At 57.8% G+C, this 25,422-nt stretch overlaps 2 protein-coding genes across 6 annotated transcripts; both read left to right on the forward strand.

Annotated features, from left to right (window-relative positions):
* The first annotated feature begins 513 nt into the window (after positions 1-513).
* On the forward strand, positions 514-3,864 carry ADRB3 (adrenoceptor beta 3). Its single transcript, XM_064175535.1, has 3 exons — positions 514-1,808; positions 2,370-2,437; positions 2,790-3,864. The coding sequence occupies exons 1-2, from the start codon at positions 514-516 to the stop codon at positions 2,407-2,409; spliced, it is 1,335 nt and encodes a 444-aa protein (XP_064031605.1). The 3' UTR covers positions 2,410-2,437; positions 2,790-3,864.
* Positions 3,865-9,299: 5,435 nt separating this feature from the next.
* Positions 9,300-24,726, forward strand: RAB11FIP1 (RAB11 family interacting protein 1). 5 transcript variants are annotated; one of them, XM_064175522.1, is made up of 6 exons: positions 9,300-9,694; positions 14,429-14,871; positions 15,516-16,308; positions 17,183-19,369; positions 20,483-20,588; positions 21,362-24,726. In XM_064175522.1, exons 1-6 carry the CDS (start codon positions 9,342-9,344, stop codon positions 21,578-21,580), a joined length of 4,101 nt encoding a protein of 1,366 aa, XP_064031592.1. In that variant the 5' UTR covers positions 9,300-9,341; the 3' UTR covers positions 21,581-24,726. The 5 variants fall into 5 exon arrangements, with proteins under 5 accessions (XP_064031592.1, XP_064031594.1, XP_064031593.1 ...); XM_064175524.1 differs by having other exon boundaries at positions 19,217-19,369; XM_064175523.1 differs by having other exon boundaries at positions 15,519-16,308.
* Positions 24,727-25,422: the final 696 nt, after the last annotated feature.

The following is a 25,422-nucleotide window of genomic DNA, read 5'->3' on the forward strand; positions in this document are numbered from 1 at the left end:
GAGGTGTTGGTGTGTGCACGGCATGGTGGAGGGTGCACGGAGAACATGGACAGAAGGTGTGAGGCCAGGGTGCAGGACAAGGGGCCGGAGGGCACCAGGAGGGGCTGGAGAGCATGGAGAGGGTATGAAGTACACGGAGAGGGGCTGGAGGGCATGGGGAGGGGCTCAGGGTGAGGAGCTGGGAGCCGCGGGAAGCACGAGGTGAGGGGCCGGGTACACCGTGGGCATGCCGGAGGGGAACGAGGCTGCCCGGGGGGTGGGAAAGGCGGTGCCGCAGCCAGCTCCCCTTCATTGATCTCCGGAGCGGGGCAGCCCGCGGCCACCCCCCGCCTTCCCCGAGCCTTTAAAGGCTCCTCCTCCTGCCCGAGCGGCCCCGGGAGCGCGGCGGAGGGAACGCGGCCCCGCTGCAGCCTCGCCGGTGCCCCCGAGGGCTGCTCCGGGCTGCGGCGGGCAGCGGGGCAGGCACGTCGGGGCTGCGGGACCGATACCCCTCCCAGCCCGATCCCGGCGGAGATGAGTCCCCTGCCCTTGCCCCGCGACAACGGCAGCGCCTGGGAGATAGCTGCGCTGGGCACCAACTGCAGCGGCGCCACCAGCCTGAGTCGGCAGTGGGTGGTGGGAGCTGCCCTGAGCCTCACCGTGCTGGTCATCGTGGCCGGCAACTTGCTGGTGATCGTGGCCATCGCCAAGACGCCGCGGCTGCAGACCATGACCAACGTCTTCATCACCTCGCTGGCTTGCGCCGACCTCATCATGGGCTTGCTGGTGGTGCCACCCGGGGCCATCATCCTGCTGAGTGGGCACTGGCCCTACGGCACGGTGGTGTGCGAGCTGTGGACCTCGCTGGACGTGCTGTGTGTCACGGCCAGCATCGAGACGCTCTGCGCCATCGCCGTGGATCGCTACCTCGCCATCACCACCCCCCTGCAGTACGAGGCGCTGGTGACCAAGGGCCGGGCACGGGCCGTGGTGTGCCTGGTGTGGGCCATCTCTGCCTTCATCTCCTTCCTCCCCATCATGAACCACTGGTGGCGGGACGGGGCGGACGAGCAGGCGGTGCGCTGCTACGACGACCCGCGCTGCTGTGACTTCGTCACCAACATGACCTACGCCATCATCTCCTCCACCATCTCCTTCTACGTGCCGCTGCTCGTCATGATCTTCGTCTACGCCCGCGTCTTCGCCGTGGCCACGCGGCACGTCCAGCTGATCGGCAGGGACAAGGTGAGGTTCCTGCAGGGGCCGCCCAGCCCCGGCTCCCAGCGCGGCCGGCGGCGGCGTCCCTCCCGTCTGCTGGCCATCACGGAGCACAAGGCGCTCAAGACGCTGGGCATCATCATGGGCACCTTCACGCTGTGCTGGCTGCCCTTCTTCGTGGCCAACATCATCAAGGTCTTCTGCCGGCCGCTGGTGTCGGATCAGCTCTTCCTCTTCCTCAACTGGCTGGGCTACGTCAACTCAGCCTTCAACCCCATCATCTACTGCCGCAGCCCGGACTTCAGGAGCGCCTTCCACAAGCTGCTGTGCTGCCCGCGCCGCGCCGACCGCCGCCTCCACGCCGTCTCCAGGGACCTGCGACGCTGCCCCTATGCCTTCAGCCCCAGAGGGGGTCCCTCAGTAGAGAGCAAGGCCCCCAGGCACCCCGAGGGGGACGCTGAGGCTCGGGGAAGTGGCAGCGGCAGCAGCAGCCAGTGCAGCAGCCAGACGGAGGAGAACAGCCTGTCCCAGGGCAGTGGCCACCAGCAGCGGCCCCTGGGCGAGTCCCAGCTGCAGGGTACTCAGACCACGCTGTGCTCGCAGCTTGACCAGTAGGTGCCCGCAGGTGCTTGCTCAGGGGGGTTCTGGGGGGAGCAGCCCTTCGGGGTGTGAGTAGGAGGGGTGTAGATGGTGAGAATGTGGTCAGAGAGCAGCGTGAAGCTGGGGGAGGGCAGAGCCCAGAACTGGAGGGCAGGGAGACCCTGGGGTGTGGGGAGGAGGTGCCAAGGTGAGCAGCTGGGAGCTGCCGCTCTCTGCCTTTAGGTTCCTCTAAGACCTTGGCCCTTCCACTGGGCTGCAAAACTGGGGTCTCAGTCTGGCCTAGTATCCTGTTGTCTCTTCCTGGGGGAGACCTCAGCCTGCCAGGGCAGGATCTGCTGTTCCTTGGTCATGCTGACCATGGATACTGGTGCCCAAAGAGGGTCCTGCCAGCACACCCAGGCAGAGCTGCTGTGAGCAGAGAGGTGCAGAAAGAGGTGCCAGGAAGCATTCCCAGGAGTTGTGTGTTCTGAGGAAGGATCCATCCATGCTGGGAGCTTGGCATGGTGAACTGTGGGGGGTGTGACTCGCGGGAGGGGTCCTGGCACTTCACTCACTTCTCTCTCCTGTTCAAGGTTTGCTGGCAGAGAGACACCTGTGGGTCCTTCCATCTGACTGGGAGCAGCTGAGAGCTGGGAAGAGAGTGAGTGTGGGCTGAAGGCAAAGTCTCCTCTGCCCTCCTTGGCTGCTGCATTCCCTGGTGCCTTTGGCCAGCCCATGGGCAGCTGCCAGCTTTCAGGGGGCACGTGGGCCTGGTGTCAGCCTGGCCATCAGCCCACACCTCCCTGGGAGCCACAACACCCTCGGCTGACAGGCTGCTGGGGGGGGCCTTACGTGTGGTGCTCTCTGCCCTATTCTGGTCCCGGGTCCCTCTGCATGTCTGCTTCTCCTGTCTTCAGGGTGGTGGCTTCGGGCCCCTGTCCCCTGGGATGTGCAGCTGTGAGGTTTGAGCCTGCTAGGGGATGCTGTGCCACCTCCCACCCCTCTTTTTGCAGAGCCAGGCGTGGTGAAGGGGATAGAGGAGCAGCGCTGGGGGTGACGGCGCCGGAGGGACCCTCTGGTGCTTGCACCAACCTGGAGGGGAGGAGGACTGCCCCTTCAGAGCTCTCGCGGTCACAGCAGGGCCCGGGAAGCAGCTCCTCCATGCTGCTGGGGCTGGAGAGCTGGAGGCAGCCGGGAACAAGCTTCTGAGCCGCTCTTCAAGTCTCAGGGATGTCCCTGTGGATGAGGAACAAGATCCCACCCGGAGGTGCTTCTTGGCATCGCTGGCAGCAGGACCTGGTGGCTCAGCTCTCTTGAAGGATGAAGGACTCTGCCGTGCTGGGCTTGGGCAGGTTTTGGGCAGCCCATCAGGAAGGGGAGAAGAACTTTCTGGAGACGTGAACCCTTCCCAGGATCTCTACTTCATCCCAGCTGCATTCCCATTGCTGGGAGCGATCCTGGGAGCGGCAGCAGTACCTTTGGCAAAGGGGAGCAAGAGGAGCTCTGAGCACGGGGGAACGGGGCGGGGGGTGCTCTCGTTAAACCTCCTCCTGTCCCTCCCTCCGCACTCGGGGCAGGGGTCCTTGCTCCGATGCTCTTTGGGGCGGCTGAAGCTGGAGGAGCAGCAGGGAGGTCAGGCAGGGAGGAAGGAGGTTTTCATCCTGAGGCTCCTGCCCACTGGTCTGGCTACGTGGGGCAGTGAAGCAAGGCAGGGAGGTCCAGCTCTTGTTTTCAACCTCTTTCAGCTGGCAGAAGGCATTGGCAGTGCCAGCCCAGCTCCTCTGTGCCCACTGCAGCGTGAGCAGAGCTGAGGGCTGTGCTCCCCACCACGCTGTGATTCGGGGATACCCTTGTTTGTGTGATGGTGACTGTCACGGTTCCACCCCGGTTTTGTCCTGTCTCTCCCACCCTCCGTGAGAAATAAACCTTGGGAACACCACGGTGCCTACCACTCTGTGCCAAGCAGAGGGAAGCTTCTCCCATCCTCCTGTCCAAGGGGCTGCCCAAGGCTTGGGAGTGCAGGTAACCCTTTCCCTGGGGCTGTGGCTGGCAGAGCACTGCTGGGCACAGACAAAGCAGGCTCTGGGTATGCCACAGTGCCACTCACTAAGCCTGGGCACATCACCTACCAGCCTTGCAAGCCCTTGCCCCACAGGGGTTTGCCAGCCTGGGGTGCACTAGGAGAGGGACACTGGCACCCCACAGTAATGCAGGAGGCTTTACCAGTGCAGATGTGTGCTTGGGAGAGGCAGGAATTGCCACACAGCTGCACATGGCACACAGCCATACATGCATGGCACACCTCTGTGTGTCACTTGCATGCCACAGGTGACACATGGATACACACCTCTGTGTGTCACCTGCACATGGCACACACCTGTACACACCTGTACATGTCACACCTCTGTGTGTCACCTGCACATGGCACACACCTGTACACACCTGTACATGTCACACCTCTGTGCATCACCTGCACATGGCTCACACCTGTACACACCTGTACATGTCACACCTCTGTGCATCACCTGCACATGGCACACACCTGTACACACCTGTACATGTCACACCTCTGTGCATCACCTGCACATGGCACACACCTGTACACACCTGTACATGTCACACCTCTGTGCATCACCTGCACATGGCACACACCTGTACACACCTGTACATGTCACACCTCTGTGCATCACCTGCACATGGCACACACCTGTACACACCTGTACATGTCACACCTCTGTGCATCACCTGCACATGGCACACACCTGTACACACCTGTACATGTCACACCTCTGTGCATCACCTGCATATGGCACACACCTGTACACACCTGTACATGTCACACCTCTGTGCATCACCTGCACATGGCACACACCTGTACACACCTGTGCATGTCACATCTCTGTGTCACCTGCACATGGCACACACCTGTACACACCTGTGCATGTCACATCTCTGTGTCACCTGCACATGGCACACACCTGTACACACCTGTGCATGTCACATCTCTGTGTCACCTGCACATGGCACACACCTGTACACACCTGTACGTGCATGGCACATCTCTGTGTGTCACCTGCATGCCACACACCTGCACACACCTCTGTCACCTGTCATGTCACACACCTTTAAATGTAGGTCACACCTGTGTGCATCACCTGCATGTCACACACCTGTCCACACCTGCACACACTCCAACATGTAGCACCACTACAGGCTGGAGACAGAGAGGCTGAGAGCAGCCAGGCAGAGAGAGAGCTGAAGAGGAGGCAGCAGTGCCCAGGTTGGCAGCATAGCCAATGGCATCCTGGGCTGGCTCAGGAGCAGTGTGGGCAGCAGGACAAGGGAGGTTCTTGTGCCCCTGTGCTCAGCACTGCTCAGGCCACCCCTGCAGTGCTGTGTCCAGTTCTGAGCTCCTCCATTGCAGAGAGATGTTGAGGTGCTGGAAGGTGCCCAGAGAAAGGCAGCAAGGCTGGGGAGGGGCCTGGAGCACAGCCCTGTGAGGAGAGGCTGAGGGAGCTGGGGGGGTGCAGCCTGCAGCAGAGGAGGCTCAGGGCAGAGCTCATTGCTGTCTGCAGTTGCCTGCAGGGAGGCTGTAGCCAGGTGGGGTTGGGCTCTGCTGCCAGGCAGCCAGGGCCAGAAGAAGGGGACACAGCCTGAAGCTGTGGCAGGGCAAGGTCAGGCTGGATGTTGGGAGGCAGTTCATAGAGTCACAAAATCAGTCAGGGTTGTCAGGGAACACAAGGAGCAGCCAGTGCCAACCACCCTGCCATGCCCAGGGACACCCTACCCTAGAGCAGGCTGCACACAGCCTCAGCCAGCCTGGCCTCAAACACCTCCAGCCATGGGGCCTCAACCACCTCCCTGGGCAACCCATTCCAGCCTCTCACCACTCTCCTGCTCAACAACTTCCTCCTCACCTCCAGTCTCACTCTCCCCACCGCCAGCTTTGCTCCATCCCCCCCAGTCCTGCCACTCCCTGACAGTCTCAAAAGTCCCTCCCCAGCTTTTTTGGAGCCCATTTCAGATGCTGGCAGGCCACAAGAAGGTCCCCTGGGAGCCTCCTCTGCTGCAGCCTGCACAGCCCCAACTCTTTCAGGCTGTGCTCCCAGCAGAGCTGCTGCAGCCTCTGAGCATCCTCCTGGCCCTGCTCTGGACACTCTCCAGCATCTCCACAGCCCTCTTGTCCCAGGGGCTCCAGAGCTGGATGCAGCACTCCAGGTGGGGTCAGAGCAGAGCAGAGCAGAGCAGAGGGGCAGAATCCCCTCCCTCGCCCTGCTGGCCACACTGCTGCTGCTGCAGCCCAGGCTCTGCTTGGCTCTCTGGGCTGCAAGTGCTCACTGCTGGCTCCTGTAGAGCTTCTTCTCCATCAGCACCCTCAAGTCCCTCTCCTCAGGGCTACTCCCCAGCCTGGCACTGCCCAGCCTGGAGTTGTGCTTGGCATTGCCCCCACCCAGCTGCAGGACCTGGCACTTGGTCTTGTTGAACCTCCTGAGCTTGGCTTGTGCCCACCTCTGCAGCCTGTGCAGGTCCCTCTGGGTGGGTCCCTGCCCTCCAGCCTGGCTGCTGCACCACACAGCTTGGTGTGGGCAGCAAACCTGCTGAGGCTGCACTCAGTGCCTCTGCCCATGGCACCCACAGAGATGTGGAACAGGACTGGTGCCAGGACTGATCTCTGGGGGACTCTTCCTGTCACTGCCTGCACTTGGCCATGGAGCCATTGGCAGCCACTCTTTGGGTGTGGCCATCAAGCCAGTTCTATATCCATCTGGTGGTCCACCCCTCAGACCCATGTGGCAGCAGCCGGGAGAGCAGGATGTGGTGTGGGACAGTGCCAAAGCCTTGCTCAGGGCCAGGTCAATGCCATCAGTTGCTTGCCCCACAGCTATTCATGTTGTGACCTGTTCCTAGAAGGCCACCAGGTTGTCAGGTAGGATGTGCCCTTGCTTCAGCCATGCTGATTGTACCCAATCACCTCCTCACTGTTCTCCTGTCTCAGCAGTGCCTCCAGGAGGATCTGCTCCATGATCTCACTGAGCACAGAGGTGAGGCTGCCTGGCCTGGAGCTCCCTGGCTCCTCTTTCCTACCCTGTTTGACGCTGGGAGTTCTGTTTCCCCTTCTCCAGTCAGTGGGGACTGCCCCAGGCTGCCAGGACTTTGGGAGTAGAATAGAGAAGGGTTCAGCAACCTCATCTGCCAGCTCCCTCAGCACCCCTGGGTGCATCCCATCGGGTCCCATGGACTTGAACACTTTCAGGTTCTTCAGGTGATCACGGACCTGATCTTCAATTACGATGGGCAGCTCTTCCTGCCAGCCCTGCCATTATCTTCCATGGCTCCAGCAGTGTGGCTGGAGGCCTTTGCAGTGAGTCTGAGGTAAAAAAGTCCTTGAGAACTTCAGCCTTTGCCACATCACTCGTGACCATTTCACCTGTTCCCTTTCTGAGGGGGCCCAACCTTCCCTAGGCTTCTTTTGGCCACTAATGTACCTGTGAGGATTCTTGGTGTTGCCTTTGATTCAATTCCAACTCTGCCTGGGCTTTCCTAAGCAGATCTCTGCCTGCTGGGGCAGCTTCCTTATACCCTCCCATTCCAGCTGTCCTCTCTTCCACTCCGTGTAGAGTTTCTCTTTGTGTGCCAGCTCCTGGCTCAGCCAGGCAGCCTCCTGGCATTCTGCCCTGCTTTCCTCTCTTGGTGTCCATCGCTCCTGGACACAGAGGAGGTGATCCTTGAACACTGACCTGCTGTCCTGGCTTCTTCTTCTCTGAGAGAGTGATTGGCATTGGAATGGGCTGCCCAGGGAGGTGGTGGAGTCTTCGTGCCTGGAGGTGTTGAAGCCAAGCCTGGCTGGGGCACTCAGTGCCATGGTCTGGTTGGTTGGCCAGGGCTGGGGGAGAGGTTGGGCTGGAGGAGCTTGGAGCTCTCTGCCAACCTGCTTGGCTCTGTGTCACACCTGCACAGACCTGCATGTCACCTGTGCGTGGCACACACCTGCACATGGCACACCTGCACACACCTGCATGTCACCTGTGCATGTCACACAACTGCACATGGCACACCTGCACACACCTGCATGTCACCTGCACATGGCACACACCTGCACACACCTTCATGTCACCTGCGCATGGCACACACCTGCACATGGCACACACCTGCACATGGCACACCTGCACACACCTGCACATGGCACACCTGCACACACCTGCATGTCACCTACACATGGCACACACCTGCACATGGCACACACCTGCACACACCTGCATGTCACCTGCACATGGCACACATCTGCACATGGCACACCTGCACACACCTGCATGTCACCTACACATGGCACACACCTGCACATGGCACACCTGCACACACCTGCACATGGCACACCTGCACACACCTGCATGTCACCTACACATGGCACACACCTGCACATGGCACACACCTGCACACACCTGCATGCCACCTGCACATGGCACACATCTGCACATGGCACACCTGCACACACCTGCATGTCACCTACACATGGCACACACCTGCACATGGCACACCTGCACACACCTGCATGCCACCTGCACATGTCACACCTGCACATAGCTGTCACATGTCCATACATGTCTGCTCACATCTGCACCTGCACACCTGTCTGTGTCACACCTGTCACACCAATTACACACCTATCACACCTTACACATCTGTCACACCTACCACACACCTGTCCACATGTCATATACCTGTCACACACCTGTCTAGATGTCACACAGCTGTCTCACACCTGTCACCTCTCCACATGTCACACATCTATCACACACGTCTTACACCTGTCACACACCTGTCTACATGTCACACACCTGTCACACACCTGTCTCACACCTGTCTACATGTCACAGACCTGTCACACACCTGTCACACACCTGTCTACATGTCACACACCTGTCACACACCTGTCTCACACCTGTCTACATGTCACAGACCTGTCACACACCTGTCACACATCTATCACACACCTGTCACACACCTGTCACACACCTGTCACACACCTGTCACACACCTGTCACACACCTGTCTACATGTCACACACCTGTCACACAGCTGTCTCGCACCTGTCACACACCTGTCTACATGTCACACACCTGTCACACACCTGTCACACACCTGTCTACATGTCACACACCTGTCACACACCTGTCTACATGTCACACACCTGTCACACACCTGTCACACACCTGTCACACACCTGTCACACACCTGTCTACATGTCACACATCTGTCACACACCTGTCACACACCTGTCACACACCTGTCACACACCTGTCACACATCTGTCACACACCTGTCACACACCTGTCACACACCTGTCTCACGCAGCTGTCTCGCACGGGCGCCGCAGCTCTCCGCCGGGCGCAGCTCTCCCTCGCCGCGCACCTGCCCGCCCCAGAGCCACGGCCCCGCCCCCTCCGAGTCCCGCCCCTCCCGGCCCCGCCCCGTGCTCTCGCGAGAGGGGCGGGGCCGCCGCGCACCGGGGCCGCGCACCGGAGCCGCTGCCGCTCGGCTCCCGCTCCCCTGCCGCTGCCGCCGCCATGTCCGGCCTGGGCGCGGGCTCGGCCCCGGCCTGGGTTCCCACCCACGTCCAGGTGACGGTGCTGCGGGCGCGGGGGCTGCGCGCCAAGGCGGCGGCGGGCGGCGGCGGCAGCGATGCGTACACCGTGATGGCGCTGGGCCGCGACAAGTTCTCCACATCGGTGGCGGAGCGGTGCCAGGGGCAGCCCCTGTGGCGGGAGGAGGCCACCTTCGAGCTGCCGCCGCCGCCGCGTCCCGCCGCCCTCCGCCTCACCGTGCTGCACCGCGCCCTCGTCGGCCTCGACAAGTTCCTGGGGCGGGCCGAGGTCGATCTGGCCGCGCTGCGGGCAGCCGGCGGCCGGCGGCACACCAGGTGGGCCTGGGGCTGGGAGGGGACCGAGGGTGGCACAGGGTGGCGGTGGCGAACGGGGAGCTGTGAGAGGACCGAGGGGCCCCCGGGAGATGGGGTCGGGAGCTCTGAGGGGATCACGAAATGGCCTGGGAGGGTCTCTGTGCCCCGCAGGGGTCGCGGCTGTGTGCGGGACCCGGGGAGAGCGGCGGGGGCCTGGGGTGCTGCTGCGTGGCCCCAGTGCTGCAGGCTGGCCTGTTTCGTGTGGAAATCTCAGCCCCGCAGGGGTGTGGAGTTCTCGTGGGGGACCTGTGTGCCCCATGGGGACCCCTGTGCCGCACAGGGGTAGGGGTCTCTGCCGAGGCACCCCCACGTCGCATGGTGACCCACAGAGGTGTGGTGATCTGGCAGGGAGCCCTCCTGCCCCACGGGGGCTCCTCAGACCCCGCAGGGAGACCTCTCTGCCCTCCAGGCCCTTCACCACTTTGCTGCCCTGCTCTGGGCACGCTGCGGCAGCTCAGACGCCTTTACCGGAGAGCCACACCAGGCTGCGGCCAGCTGCTCGTGGAGGCTCCTGCCTGAACGCCTGGCAGAGCCCAAGCGCACCTCGGAGCAGACAGTTCCACCTGGCAGGGGCTGGCTTCACTGCTGCCAGCAGGGCACCGAGCTGGGAGACTTCTCCTCCTGACCCCCAGCGCCAGCCCTGCGTCATGCCTGCTCCTTTGAGCGTAAACACCGGGACCGGGACGGAGCGGCGGAGCCTCTCAGCGGCGGCTGGGAGGGGTTTTGCTGGGAGTCAGCAGCCTTGTGATGTGGTTTGAGTCACCTTCCTCCTCTTTCACACGAGCAGCCCCAGGTGTTGACACCGGTTTGGCCGAGGCCGGCGGCCGCCTCGTGGCTCCCGCTGAAGCTGTCGCCGCTCGCAGAGCCTCAATTACCGCGCGGCTGTCATTAAGGCTGTGTCAGAGGCTGCTGTGTTTACGCCGCCGAGCACCAGGTGCCTTCGAGTCAGCAGAGTTCAGGGAGTCAGCCCTCTCTGCCGGGCCTCCTGGGCTGGGCAAAAAGAAAAGCAAACCCCAAAACCAACCCAAAATCCAACTTCGATGCTCCTGGGGAAATTCCTGATGTTCGGGGAGGGACTTTGGACAAGGGCTTGGAGTGCTGGGAGGAAGGGGAATGGCTTTGAGCTGGGAGAGGGGAGATGGAGAGTGGAGACGAACTCATGACAGTGAGGGCGGGGAGAAAGTGGCACAGGTTGCCCAGGGAGGTTGTGGAGCACAGAAGTGAGGACCCAGCCCTTCTGAGGTCTTTCCAGTGAGGGTGGTGAGACCCTGGCACAGGTTGCCCAGGGAGGTTGTGGAGCACAGAAGTGAGGACCCAGCCCTTCTGAGGTCTTTCCAGTGAGGGTGGTGAGACCCTGGCACAGGTTGCCCAGGGAGGTTGTGGAGCACAGAAGCACCCAATGTGATCAAAGATCACATTGGGTGCTTCTGTGCTCCACAACCTCCCTTGAGATGTTCAAGGCCAGGCTGGATGAAGCCTTGAGCAACCCAGGCTGGTGGGAGGTGTCCTTTGCCCACAGCAGGGGGGCTGGAACTGGATGATCTTCCAGGTCTCTTCCAACCCAGACCATTCAGTGACGATTTCCAGCTGTCAGTGTCACTCCCCCAGCCCGAGGTGCTCTGTTTGAAGCCTTTTCCTTTTGCCAAGCGTGGAGCTGCCCTTCTGGCCCTGTCGCTGGCCAGGAGTGGTTTCATCTGGAACAGAAACGTGTTAGAATGGCAGAATGCTTTGGGTTGGAAGGGACCTTTAAAGGTCATCTAATCCAACTCCCTGTGTTGATGGACAGCTGCACACTGACCTCAGGAATGAAGGATTTTGTGGTCTGGGGGCAGGTTGTCAGCACCTGATTGGCTTTTGGAGTGCAGTGCCTGGCATCACTGAGCTGCCCCTCGCTGTGTTCTGTTGGGGCAGAGCCTGTTGGAGCACCTCTGTTCTGAGGACAGGCTGAGAGAGTTGGGACTCTGCAGCCTGCAGAGGAGAAGGCTTCCAGGAGAGCTTGGAGTGGCCTTCCAGGATCTGAAGAGGGCTCCAGGAGGGCTGGGGAGGGACTATTGACAAAGTCTGGGAATGCCAGGAGAAGGAGGAATGGGTTGAAACTGGCAGAGGGGAGGTTGAAACTGGGTGTTAGGAAGAAGTTCTTGGCAGTGAGGGTGGTGAGATGCTGGCAAAGGTTGAGGGTGGTGAGACAGAGGCACAAGTTGCCCAGGGAGGTGGTCAGGACCAGGCTGGATGAGACCTTGAGCGACCTGTTCTAGTGGGAGGTGTCCCTGCCTATGGCAGGGGATTGGAACTGGCTGAGCTTTGAGGTCCTTTCCAACCTAAACCATTCTATGGTTCTGTGCCCTTCCCCAGGACACAGGGCTCAGGGTGAGCTGCATGTGTGGCACTGCACAAGGGCAGGATGCTCCTGGAAACCACGAGGCTTAGAACAAAAGTGCTTAGCACTGACCTGTGTTAACAGCACAGGATTTGTGCTGCCCTTGCTGCTGTGGCTTTAGGGAGCTGACAAAGCCCAGCAGAATCCCTTCCCTGGTGCTGGTCAGGGGTTGAGGTTGAAAGAGACCAACCACTCACCTTGGGCTCACAGTCCCACCAGTGCTGCTGACTGCTGCTGCTGAGCTGTGTCCCTCAGCACCACAGCCATGTGGCTTTTAAATACCTCCGGGGATGAGGACTCCACCACCTCCCTGGGCAGCCTGTTCCAGTGCCTGGGAATCCTTGCTGGGAAGAAGTTGTTCCTAATATCCAACCTGAACCTCTGTTAGCACAGCTTGATGCTGTTTCCTCCTGTCCTGTCACTTGCTGCATATGAGAAGTGACCAATCCCTATCGAACTCCAGCCTCTTCTGAGGGGCTTGAGGGTGCTGAGGTCTCCTCTCAACCTCCTCTTCTGAAGACTAAACAACTCCAGTTCCCTCAGCTGCTCCTCATAAGCCTTGTGTGGCCCTCAGGTGTAAAAGCTATGCTCTGACTTCAGTTCTTTAACCCAGCTGTGGGGCTCGGGAGTGCATTTCCCTCTGCAGTGTTTCTGGGGTCAGCTCCCGAGTTAATGCTTGGTTTGAATTCCCTCTGAAGCCAACTGCTTTGTCCTCTCATCACTTCCAGGACTTAAGATGGCATTCCAAGCGAGAGGCAGCTTTGCATTCTCTCTTTGCTCCCTTCCCGTCCCATTCCAGCTGGAGAGGAGGAAGAAGCCAGCGTTTCCCAGCGGCTCCTCCTGTCGGTTCTGCGGAGCCAGGGCGTCTGTGGCTCCAGCCACGGACAAAAGCTGTGGTGTGCAGGGAGAAGAATTCTCTTCCCTGGCCCTGTTGCGGTTAGAAAGTCATCGAGTGGTAGCAGCAGGTGTGGTGGTGTGGTTTAGGCCACCCCCAGTACTTCCTTGATGTGCTGAATAGTCTGGAGCAGCGTTTCAGAGGAGGGACAAGAGTTTGTCTGTGAGCAGCAGAGCTGATGAGCAGCTGAGGGTCCTGGGGCTGCTTAGTCTGGGGAAGAGGAGGCTGAGGGGAGACCTCATTGCTCTACAGCTCCCTGAAAAGAGGTTGCACTGAGGTGGGGGTTGGTCTCCTCTCCCCAGGATCAGGTGATAGAAGGAGAGGAAATGCCTGATATTGTGCCAGGGCAGGGTTAGGTTGGAGATGAAGAACAATTTATTTGCTGCAAGAGTGGTCAGGGACTGGCACAGGCTGCCCAGGGAGGTGGTGGAGTCCCCATCCTTGGAGGTGTCCAAGAAACCTGTGGCCATGGCACTGTGGAACGTTAGTGGCCATGGTGCTGTTGGGTTGAAGGTTGGAGTGGATGAGCTTAGAGGTTTTTCCACCCCAACCAATTCCATGATTCTGTGAATGTCCTTCCTGGGGTGCTCCTGTGCCCAGCTGCAGAGGTGAGTGGGCAGCCCCAGCCAGTTGGTGAGGCTTGGCTCGGCTCCCAGAGGGTTGATTAGGGGTTCCTTGGCTTAAGAGGCATTAAGATAGGGACTGGGAAGGAGCTGGAATGAATGGTATGAGGGCGTGGAGGCTGTGAGCAGGCTCTGGGACCAGTATCAGCTCTGAGGCTGCTTCTTTTATGCCCACTTCAAAGTCCTCTGAAGTTCAGGAAGCCAGATAGAAGAAAGAAGAATGGCTAGGCTGCAACTGGGGCATTCCGTGTGTGTGTGTCTTCTTTTCTGCCTCCTGTTTCTTCATTCTGTGCTCTGTTTCTTTGTTTCCGGGCCCTGTTTCTTTATTCTCTGCTGTGTGATTTCTGCTTATTGTTTCTCTGTTCTGTGCTGTGTTTCTCCTTTTCTGACTCCTCTGTCTCTATTCTGTGCTGTGTTTCTCATTTTCTGTCTCCTGTGTCTCTATTCTGTGCTGTGTTTCTCTCTTTCTGGCTCCTGTGTCTCTATTCTGTGCTGTGTTTCTCTCTTTCTGGCTCCTGTGTCTCTGTTCTGTGCCTTTTCCCCTCCCCCCTGCCCTTTTTTCTACCCCTTCCTGGTCTGCCTTTTAAAACAAATCCTTTCTGTTTACCATCAGAAGTTGTTTCCATTGGCACCTAAGGTCCAGTGACGTAGCCATAGGACTTTTTTCCTTTGTTTACCTTTCACACTCCAGCTTTACTTGGGTCTCAAGCCAGCAGCCCCCCCTGTGGCTCTAAATCACATCCCCCTCCAGTGCCCTCCCAAGCAGTGATTCCTAAAGCCCAACCTCCTCCTCTCTGCAGGTGGTACAAGCTTCGCTCCAAGCCAGGCAAAAAGGAGAAGGAGAGAGGGGAGATTGAAGTGGACATCCAGTTCATGAGGAGCAACATGACTGCCAGCATGTTTGATCTGTCTGCCAAGGACAAGTCTCGCTCTGCTTTTGGCAAGCTGAAGGACAGGCTGAAGGGGAAGAGGGGCAGTGGCTTCTCCGACACGGCCTCGGCCATCGTCCCCAGCAGCGCTCACTCCTCTGGCGACAGCGACGAGGAGGCAGTCGAGAAGGAAAAGAAGAAATCCAAACTCAAAAGCTTGTTTTCCAAGCCTGGCCTGCAGAAGAACTCCCTCTCCCAGTCCATGTCAGTCCTGCCCACACAGCAGCCTGTCACCCAGAGGGTTCTGCTCCGGCCCAGTGACTTCCAGTCGCAGTGGGACGATGAGGAGTCCGAGCCCTCTGCTGCCTCAGACAGTGAGTGCTGGCACTTGGGGGGCACAGAGCCTCTCTCCGAGGCTGTGCTTACACTGCCTTAAATCCTTGCTGAGTGCATCTGGAGGGAGTCACTTCTGTGCCTGGCTGGGTTCACGTAGCAGGCACTCACAGCCAAGCTTGCCGTGAGGGGTAGCAGAGACACTGTGCAAGCAGTGTCTGCACCTGGTGGTGCAGCTTCATGGTGTGGCCTGTGGTGGCTTTAGGTGACTAAATGGCATGGGTGATCTGCTCTGCTGAGAGCTGGCAGTGGGAGGGGACCCCAGAGCTTTGAAAGGGGCTGCTCTGAGTCTGGGGAGGTTTAGATTGGACATTAGGAAACAGTTTTTCATGGAGAGAGTGGTCAGGGGCTGGAATGAGCTGCCCAGGGAGGTGCTGGAGTCGCCCAGCCTGGGGGTGTTCAGGGTGGTTTAGATGTGGTGCTCAGGGCTGTGGGTTAAGGTGACTCATGTAGAGCAGGGCTCTAGGTTGGGTTTGGTGATCCCGAGGGGCTTTGCCAGCCTGCATGGTGCTGTGTTTCTGTGATGTTTCTGTTGCTGCACTCTGCTGATGACTGAAGCACTGAGGTGGCAGCCCCAAAGGAGAGGGTGCTCTTGAATTGCTCCTTGTTTGTGTTTTTGTTCCAGAAGCCTGTGGAAGTGCCCTGGAAGGGAAGGCCTCTCCTTCTCCTGTACTTAAATCTCGTAAAACAGCAACTCTGGACAGGCCCCTAAACCAAGGGGCCACTAACCACCCCAGGAAAGAAGGGCTCTCTCTCTTCAGTGGCCTGAAGTCCAAAGCTGACCCAGTGTCCAAGTCCAGCCTGTGTATCAATGGCAGCCACATCTACATGGAAGAGAGCAGGACAAAGGACAACACTCCAGCATCCTCCCCCTCTCCTCGCAACTTCAGGAGGAAGCAGCTCTTTGCATCAGAAGAGAACCTGTCTTCCAGATCTGCTAAAGCACCTGAAGAGGCAGGAAGAACATCTCCCAGTCATGCTTTCTCTGGGTCTGCATCCTTGGAGACCTTTAAATCCATGACCTTGCCATCGTACAAACTACTTAGCAGCGAAGAGCACCTAGAACCCAGCGTCCCTCTGAGCGTGGAGGTCATGAAAGAGACCAAGAAACCAGAGCACAGAAAGTCTGCCTTGCTCTCTCTGGTTACTGGAAAGAAGGATGGAGTGAAGAGCAGTGATACTGAGAATATCCCTGACAGGACCTTGCAGGATGAGGCCAACAACATTCCAGAAGAAAAGAGTGAGCAAGAGACTAAAGACTTAGAACTCACAGCAGATGGAAGCAGAGGGAGTCCTCCAGGAGACTGGCACCATGCAGAAGATGTCTGTGCAAAGAAGCAGCCACTCAACCCCTTTGAGGAAGAGCAGAGGCCTGAGAAAGCTCCTGCACCCACAAAGACCAAAGCTGTCAAGCCCAGGTCAGTCGTGGTGACACAGCTGGTGCTGAGCAGTGTCGGTGGCAGGTTTGAACTGGGCTGCTTCTGCCAAGCAGCTTCCTGGTTTGGCATCCTGTGTGGGTCTGAGGGGCACTGATAACAAAAGAGAGCTGTTGGGTGCTTTGATGACAGATAAGACCTCCGGGCTCTTCCTTGGCATGCAAAGCAGGTGGGCAGAGGCGGGGTCCTGGGAGGTGACGCTGGAGCAGGGACTCGGTGCAGGTGCTGCAGGGGTGGGGTTTCTCTTGCTGTGTCTCCTACACAACACTAACTTCTGTCTGGCCCCAGGCTGTGAGATGCCAGTTCTAACACCTCTTGTTTATCTCTGCTCTGTTTGGCTTCAGAAGTGGTCACTTTGGAGCCCTCCTGCTCCTGGCAGTGCTGAGCAGGGCTGAGTTTGCCCAGCAGGCTTTTTTGGATACTCTGCTCCTGTTGCCCTTCAGATCTATATAAACCAAAAGGGTTTATGCTTTTATATATATGTCTGTGGGTGTGTCCTACTGATAAGTCTGCCTTTTGTGTCTGTCTCTAACTCTTCATTTCCTCTGCTTCCTCCAGTTTAAACATCCTGCATCGTGATACTAACCTGGTGGCTTGGGGTGCAGAAGGTGACAGTGCTTAAAGGCAGCCACCTCAGTGACCTGTGCGGGCTCCAGAGCAGAAGTGTTCTGGCACAGCTGCAGTGCTCTGTCAAGACACCTTTAAGCATGTAAAGCCTGTCAGAAAGGCTCCAAGGTCTGTTGCAAGTCTACTTCATCTCCAGTTGTTAGCAGCTGGTGGAGCCTGGTGCTGAGCTTGTCTGTTGCCTGCTGTTGCAGTCACAAGTGACATGCGAGTTTTTTGTCCCTTTTTGCAGACTGGGCCTGCCTGCAGAGGAGGAAACCAAAGCCACACTTCCTACTCTTGCACCTGAATCCCTTCCTGCTTTTCTGTCTGGACACTGTGTCAGGAGTGGCAACAATCCTTTTGTTCCTAAAACAGGGCAGAAGGGCCAAGGGCCAGACCCTGGGAGCAGGCCTGGGGCTGCTGCATCTCTCACCTCTCCTCCTGCTCTTGCTGCAGAGCTTTTCAGTGGCAAGAACCCCTTCACCCCAGAGTGGGGCAGGGCACCCTCAGCCCTGCTTCCTGAAGGTGGTGCTCATTTCCCTTCAGCCCAGCATCTTTCACCCCCTGTTCCCAAAGCAGCTCCTCCTGGGCAGGTCTCTGCTAGCACAAATAATCCTTTTGCTTCTGGATGGGAGCAGAGCTCACGGGGCCAGGGGCCAGCTCCCCAAGCTGTGCCAGCTTCTGTCCCCTCTAAGTGTCACTTTAATGGCAGCAATCCCTTTGTGTCCAAGCTTGGGTGGGAAGCAGATGTGCCAGGTTTCAAAGCTGTTGCTACATCTCCCCCTCTCTGCCTTGCTGGTGGTGAAGGCTGTTCCCCTGAGCACCCTGCTGAGCTGGAGCACTCTGGTCGTGGTGCCGCAGGGAGCAATGCAAATGTGGCTTTAGCTGGTGGTGATGTCAAAGCTGCACCAAACCCTCTGGGCACTCCTCCTGACAGCCCTGCTCTGGCTCCTGAGAAGCAGGTTGAGAGTTCTTTGGAAGGGAGCAAGCTAGGCAACAGGAAATCTCTGTCCTTTGTCCCTCATGGGTCAGAGGGAGTTACTTCAGGTGGGCAGGAAGGTGCAAAGCAGGACTTGGATTTCAGTGAAATGTTACTTAAGGGTTCAGGTGTGACAGGAGAGGGAGCAAGGTTTGCTCCAAGGCTGGAAGCAGGCTGCTGCCCACCAGTAAAACTCTCTAGAGACAGGGTAGGTCCCATCCGGAGCTGTGAGACTGCTCTCCAGGCTGGTGCAAGTGCTGGACCCTGCACGAAGGATGGTGAACATTTTGGCTCTCCTGCCCAGTGCAGCAGCAGCCTCTCACCAGGGACTGGTGCCATACAGCTGCCTTCCCCTGAGAGGGGGCTGGAGGAGGAGCAGGAGATCTGTGGTGGAAAGAGAGGAGAAGAATATGCACCCAGAGAAACTCCCCTTGATAAAGGTGACTCATTTTCTCCAGCAGCTCCCCCCAGGCCAGCCCTGGGGGCTTGTGCTCTGTCCCCTCAGCAAGCTGAGGTCAGGAGGGCTGGCAGTGAGGTGCCAAAGCCAGCCCCACGCCTGTCTGTCACACTGAAGTGCCTGCCAGGTTCTCAGCCTGCTGAGTTAAGTGCTGCAGTGCCTTCTTCAGGCCGTGGTGTAAAACCTGCTGCTGGGCCCCCCTTACCTGATGGCAAAGCCTCAGATGCTGCTGAGTGCCTCCCCCAGGGCAGCTCATCCATGACTGGCACTGCAGCAGTGGTGCTCAGAGACCACAGCAGCAACAAGCACTCCAGAACTGAGGGTGAGGATGGTTCAGGTGATTGTGTCCCAAGGCTGAGGTCTGCTGTTCCCTCCGGGGGGGAGCGTGCCCTGAGGCTGGCCACTCTTCCTGTCATTCTGGAGGGGGGCTCTGATGAGGAGCTGCTGGGTGACTGTCAGGAGACCCCTGGGCTTGCTGCAGGGGAGAAGAACCTTCCAGAGACAGGAAAGCAGTCCCTAGGTGCAGTGCCTTTGCCTGAAGACCTGCACGAGCACTGCAGTAGCTCTGCTGCAGCCCAGATAACCCCAGCTGATCAGGGAGGAAGAGGAGGAAGTGCTGCTGGTGCTGTGGGTGTTGACAGTGCCAAGGGGCAGGTAGCTGACTCAGGCTTAGGTGTGATGTCTCATTCCAGGGAACAGGGCACTCCTTTGGAGGAACAAGAGCTGAATAGAAGTGCAGTTGCTGAGCAAGACTTCTCTGAGCCCTCTGTTTCCTCTTCCTCCCTCTCAAGTCCTCCCCAGTCCTGCTTCTCCTCTCACCCTCTCCCCTCTGACACCCCAAATCATAGGGCAGAGTCTCCGCAAAAGCCAACAGCCGAGGGCTGCGCAGATAAAGCAGGAGACTGTGGCAAGAAGAAGCTTCTCCAGGCCTGGGTTTCACCCTCTGACATATGCCCTAACCTAAGCCAGCAGAGTGGTGAAACCTCTGCTGCTAAGCACAGGTGAGAGAACGTGGGCAAGACACAGCAAGTGCCTGGCTGCTGCTGTGAGCCTGCTTTTCCTTCCTCTCAGCACACATCTGCCTCTCCAGCTCAGGAGTTTGCAGCACCTGGCATGATGCAGCCTTGACTTCCCCTTGGCCTGTGGATTTGGTAGGGCCTGGGTCCTCTGATGCCACAGCGGGGTTGTTGCTGGCAGCAGATGAACCTCCTTGGCTGCATAAGAGGCACAGAGCTCTGGAGGGGAGCAGCACTCCAGAGGGAGCCAAACCCTGGGGGAAGCCTGGTCCCAGTTCAGCAGCTGCAGTCCTGTCATCCACAACTGGGAAATGGGCTGGGGTTGATCCAGTTTCCAGGAATGGGAGAGTGGTCACAGGAAGCCTCATGAACTGGGATGCTTCCTTTGCTGGCTGGAGTGGGGTCCTGAGCCTCGAAGTGACTCACAGCTTTCTCCTAGAGCTCAGGGCTGCTTCCCAGAGCTGTCTCCAGCTCCCCCGGGCTGCTGGTAGCTGAGGAGTGGTGCCACTGACCTGCCAGCCCTCAGTGCTCCACCTGCAGAGCTCTGTCTGGGACCTGAGCTGCTGCTGGCTTGGAGTTTTCTGAGAAGCAAGCAACGTTTCCTGGCTGTACTGCAGCTGGCAGGGGCAGCCCTGCTCCAGCAGCTGGAGGCAGCACCTTCTGGCAGCTTGTGGTGTCAGCTCAGAGCAGAAAGGCAGGATTCAGGCTTGGCCCAGGGTGGGTAGAAGTATTTGATATGTTGCAAGAAGTTCTCTTCTGTGAGAGCTTGCTGTGTTCACCTCTTCATGTGCTCTTGTTGGGGAGGCTCAGACAGCAGAGTAGCTGTGGCTGTGTTCTGCCTTCTCCTGCAGGCCTGGCTTTTCTCTTGTTACTGCTGCTTTGTCTCCAGTGCCAGGTAGCAGAGGACTGGAGTATTCTTGTAAGCACCCTAAGGGTCAGGCAGAAAGGCCTCCTCTTCCCAGATCCTATCTCTCTGGAGATGGAGCAGGGCAGGAATTTCCTCAGTTCCTTGCTGTATTTGCTTTGAGTCTGAAGAGCTGTGTGGTGCTGGAGAGCTGTGCAGCTGCCCCAATAACAGGAACTTGGTTTTCTGTGCAGGCTCCATCCTGTGAAGCCCATGAATGCCACAGCAAACAAACCCCAGAGTAAAACCCTGAATGTCATCAGCACCATGAATGAAAAGCTGCTGGAGATGAACATGAAGGTATGGAGGAAAGGGACACCTGAATGCAAAGCCTGGGCAGTAAATCCAGCAGAGTTCCTCTGGGCTTTGTCTGAGCCCCTGTCTGAGAGGCATTATTTAGGCCATGGGGGAGGCATCAACTTTCCTTTCCTCAGTCCCCTAAGGTGGGGACAGGCTTTAAATCTCCTTTGGCTCCCCAGAGGTGATCAGGAGGGGATGTGAGTGAGCCATGACGTGGCTGTGACAGCAGCAGTGGGTGACTGTGTGCTGCTGCCTCTGCAGATGGCCCAGGCTGGGTTTGCTTAAGCACCAAAAGGTCATTTTAGACAGAATCACAGAATGGGGGAGGGGTTGGAAGGGGCCTCCAGGGATCATCCAGTCTAACCCCTCACTAAAGCAAGGTCACCCAGGACAGGGCACACAGGAATGCATCCAGGTGGGTCTTGAAAGCCTCCAGACAAGGAGACTCCACAGTGTCTCTGGCAGCCTGCTCCAGAGCTCTGTCTCCCTCACACATGCTGAAGCAGAACCTGCTGGGTTCCAGCTGGTCCCCATTGGTCCTTGCCCTATCGCTGGGCACTGCTGAAGAGAGCCTGGCACCTTCTTGACACCCACCCCTCAGACACTCACAGGCATTGACAAGATCCCTTCTCAGCCTTCTCCTCTCCAGGGCTCTCAGCCATTTGGAGCAGGAATCTTGGCTGGCCTGGCCCAAGCCAGCTGGCAGCTCCCACTCTGTTGCTCTGCAGAAGTGCCTGCATGCCTGTGCTGACCTTGTTGTTCTTCTCTCTCAGAAATATGAGCCCTCAGACCCTGCCTATGCCTATGCTCAGCTGACACACGATGAGCTGATCCAGCTGGTCCTGAAACAGAAGGATACAATTACCAGGAAGGATGTGCAGGTGAGGGAGCTGGAGGACTACATCGACAACCTGCTTGTCAGGGTCATGGAGGAGACCCCAAACATTCTGCGTGTCTCAACCTCTGGGAACAAGAAAGCTGGGAAGATGTAAAAGCTTTGAGGGGCTGTTGGTTGGACAAAGGACTGAATTCCTGCTGCTGGAGTTAGATTCGTTAAGGAGATGATGTGAAGTAGGAGGTTACAGGTTGTGCTGCCCACAGAAAATGACCTCTTTCCCTCTTTCTGCCTTGAGCAACTCTCAGTGTGATTAGGAGTTACATCAGCTCTTGCCTGTGCAGTCCACAGCTGGAGCCAGCTTATTTATTGTTTTGGTCCTTTCCATTGCTTGGGAAGATTTGTTCAGGCCTCTAATCCAAAGGCAGGTGGGTGAAGGGTCTTTGATGTGTTTTGCTTGCCAGCAAGGCACTGATGGTCTTTTGTCCAGGTGGGCTGTTAGTAATGGGTTTGTTCTGTAGCAGCTTGGGTAGCTCAAGCCCTCTTCATTCCATAGCTGGTGTTGTAGTGCAATATGAAATCTGGTGCAGTAGAGCTTGAGGGGTTTGACTGTCTTTAAAAACCCCAACAGCTGGAGAAGTCCAAAGAGGAGTGGCCAGGCCAGGGCTGTGCTTTAAAAAGTAGCTGGTGCCCTACAAGTGGAGTCTAAGTTAAACCTTGGGTGGGAAAGAAGGAAGCCAAACTTAGGTCATCTGCTGAAGTTGTCTCCAAGCTGCTCTCCAGGGGAGGTTTACAGGGGGTGGGTGTAGGAAGCACTGAGGTGTCCTGATATGTCTGCCATAGGAATGCTGGTGAGGAGTCTTAAATCAGAAGCTGTTCTCTTATGGACTTCAGATTCCTGCCAGGGATCCTGATCCAGATTCACAGGAGGGAGATGGAGCTCCCCCCAGGTTCTGTGGTCTCCAGTGGGTGTGGATGCCACAGTGCACCTGCCTGGCCTTTGTCTCTTGCTTCGGGGGAGCTCTGGGGTGATTTGTGTGTCACATCCGAGTTCCCTGGGGTCTGGAGCTGGCCTTGCCTTGGAGCGACCTCCAGAGGGGATCAGTCTCACAACCTCTTCTTTCCTGTGTCCCTTATGCAGCCAAGTGAGGAACCAAACCACCCTCCCCTGGGGACAGGAGCAGTCACTGCTCACATCAGCTTTTCTTTGTGACTTGCTGCTCAGAATGGAGGGAAAATCTGTAGCTGGGAGAGTGAATCTGCTGAAGGATCCGAGTGTGGTAGCTGAAAGGGTGCTGGTTTTGCTGGGCAGTTGGCAGCTCCATCTCCTTGCTTCGTGTGTGGCTGCTCTGCAGGGCTGCTCTCCCCACCTCATCAGACAGCACAGCCCTGTCGAGCAGCCACCACAGCAGGCTTCTGGAAAGAGTTGTGTGCCTTTATTTTGGGTGAGCTCTTGTCAAAGGGCAGAAAGCAAACAGCCTGCTGCCACTTGGCATCTCTGGGATTCCTCAGGGCTGGGAGAGTTGTTAAAGGCTTAGACAAAAACTGAGATACTGAAGGAGCAGGTAGCAGAGAAGCAAAGCAAACACTCCTGCCTTGGCATGTCAGAAGGGTCTCTTGGGTCACTCCTGGCTGAGCTTGGAAGTGAGGAGTTTCTAACTCAATTTTCCTACAGCAAAGCACTTTACTGAGGGACTAAACCAGCTGGATCGTCTCCCACCCTGCAGCAGGCTGCTTACTGCTTTCCTAAATCACTGAGAACTGCTGGAGGCTTCTCCAGGACTCTCCTTCTGGAGCAAAGAGTAGTTTAAGATATTTCCCTGTCCCCCAGAGTGTTGTTAATTACCTTTCTAGGACTCTTAACTACCAAAGTCTGGAGCTTTTCTGACAGCTGCCCTCCACGGGAGGCTGCAGCTGAAACAAGCCTTAAGCATCAAGGAGTCTTCTGAGACTTCAGGTACTTCTTTTTCCTAAGGTTCTTTTATTTGGGTGGATGCTGCTGGTGAAGGAGCTGCTCCTGTCCTGCTCTGCCCTCTTCTGGGAAGGAAGGGTCTGAGATGCAGAAGGATCTTGGCAGCATCCTCAGCTCTTGGCTGCTGGCTTGAATTTCGAGCGGCTACCGGTTGGCCCTACTGAAATCTGCTGCTGCTTTTTGTGCCTTGTAATGAGGAAGATGAAGGATTGATTTGCTTCCTCCTTGTGCCTTGGGTGGATCTCTGGGAAGATGTGGTTGCCTGTACCTCACTAACAGATTTGTCTTTGGGACTTGATGCTGATGTTCTAGGTCAGAGCGTCAGGAAGAACTGCTTGTGCCTGCCTTTGAATGGTGGCTTAGCAGGGCAGGAACTGGTGTTACTGGGAGCTGTTGTGACTGGAGAGCTGGGAAGCAAGGCTGAGCTCTTGCTTTGTGCTCATTTGGAACTGAAATGGGTGCTACTGAGGGGAGAGGCAAGGCTGAGCTCTTGCTTCCTACTCATTTTGAACTGAATGGGTACTGCTGAGGTGGGAAGCAAGGCTGAGCTCTTGCTTAGTGCTCAGTCAGAACTAAAGTGGATACTGCTGAGGGGACAGGCAAGGCTGAGCTCTTCTTGCTCTTTTTCAACTGAAATGGGTACTGCTGAGGTGGGAAGCAAGGCTGAGCTCTTGCTTCTTGCTCATTTGGAACTGAAATGGGTGCTGCTGAGGTGGGAAGCAAGGCTGAGCTCTTGCTTCTTGCTCAGTCAGAACTGAAGTGGGTACTACTGCCTCTGGCTGCTGAAGGCACCACAGTGCCCTGTGCCATGCTCTGGCAGTGTGGCTGTGAGGCAGTTTGGGTGCTGTGCATTCCAGAACAAAGCAATAATGTGCTGCTCTCCTTGAATCAAAGCCTTACAACCTGGCACTCCCTCTCCTGGCAGCTCTTCTTTTGCCAGCTGCTGAGGTGAGCCAGGTTATGTCTGGCAACCTGGAGCTGTTCTCTGCTGGTTGAAGGTGCTGAGCCTCCTGCCAGAGCAGCACAGGGGGTCCCAGTCCTGCTTTGTCCAGGCTTTGACTTCCTGGCTGTGAAAGCATCTCACAAACCTTGTACCTCAGCCTTTTATTGGCAGTACTACTGGAAGCCTTGCTGCAGAGCCCAGGGCTGGTGTCCGTGGCCAGCAGGGTGCTGCACCTGGACTGTAAGGGCCTGAAGAACCAAATGTTTTATTACTGAAGGATCTGAATGTATCTGTGAGCTGTTTGTGCTCTCTGCTTTTAGCCTGGGTGCCTCTGTTTTTAAATGCCTTTTGGTTTCCTGGAACACTAAAATAAAATCCCTTAAATCCACCCCTCTGCTCCTGCTGTCTTCTGTGCTGAGCACTCCCACAGGAGCCTCCTCTGCTGCCCCAAGCTCCTCATCCTGGAGGCATTTCGGGGCTCGTTCCGTCCCTGCAAGCTACAGGTGCAGAAGTTCATGGTGAATAGCTCAGAGGGTGGGGAAACCTGATGGGCAGGCTGGTCCACATCAGAACCGAGAGTCTCTGTGCAGCGAAGGGGAAGATGAATGTGCGAAAGGTTCCTGGCCAGGGCCAGCGCAGGGACCGCGGTGACAGCGCTGCCCCCACCCCCCCCTTGGAACGGCCCTCACATTGCGGGTGCAAAGGGAGAACTCTGCCTCCCGCTGCCCCGGGGCCTTGAGCCCCAAGTGCCGGAGCCCTGCGGGGCTCTGGGTGCTGTGGAGCCCTGCGGGGCTCTGGGTGCTGCGGGAGCCCTGCGGGGCTCTGGGTGCTGCGGGAGCCCTGCGGGGCTCTGGGTGCTGCGGGAGCCCTGCGGGGCTCTGGGTGCTGCGGGAGCCCTGCGGGGCTCTGGGTGCTGTGGAGCCCTGCGGGGCTCTGGGTGCTGCGGGAGCGCTGCGGGGCTCTGGGTGCTGCGGGGCTCTGGGTGCTGTGGAGCCCTTCGGGGCTCTGGGTGCTGCGGGAGCGCTGCGGGGCTCTGGGTGCTGCGGGAGCCCTGCGGGGCTCTGGGTGCTGCGGGAGCGCTGCG

This window comes from Pogoniulus pusillus, chromosome 42 (genome assembly GCF_015220805.1).
Source record: "Pogoniulus pusillus isolate bPogPus1 chromosome 42, bPogPus1.pri, whole genome shotgun sequence".
NCBI classification, from domain to species: domain Eukaryota; kingdom Metazoa; phylum Chordata; class Aves; order Piciformes; family Lybiidae; genus Pogoniulus; species Pogoniulus pusillus.

Bases quoted from the DNA above. Each gene is read 5' to 3' on its own strand.
- ADRB3 (XM_064175535.1), top strand. From the start codon at position 514: ATGAGTCCCCTGCCCTTGCCCCGCGACAACGGCAGCGCCTGGGAGATA. The intron at 1,809-2,369 runs GTAGGTGCCCGC...CTCCTGTTCAAG, and splicing joins CTGTGCTCGCAGCTTGACCA to GTTTGCTGGCAGAGAGACAC.
- RAB11FIP1 (XM_064175522.1), top strand. From the start codon at position 9,342: ATGTCCGGCCTGGGCGCGGGCTCGGCCCCGGCCTGGGTTCCCACCCAC. The intron at 9,695-14,428 runs GTGGGCCTGGGG...TCCTCTCTGCAG, and splicing joins GGCGGCCGGCGGCACACCAG to GTGGTACAAGCTTCGCTCCA. The intron at 14,872-15,515 runs GTGAGTGCTGGC...TTTTTGTTCCAG, and splicing joins GCCCTCTGCTGCCTCAGACA to AAGCCTGTGGAAGTGCCCTG.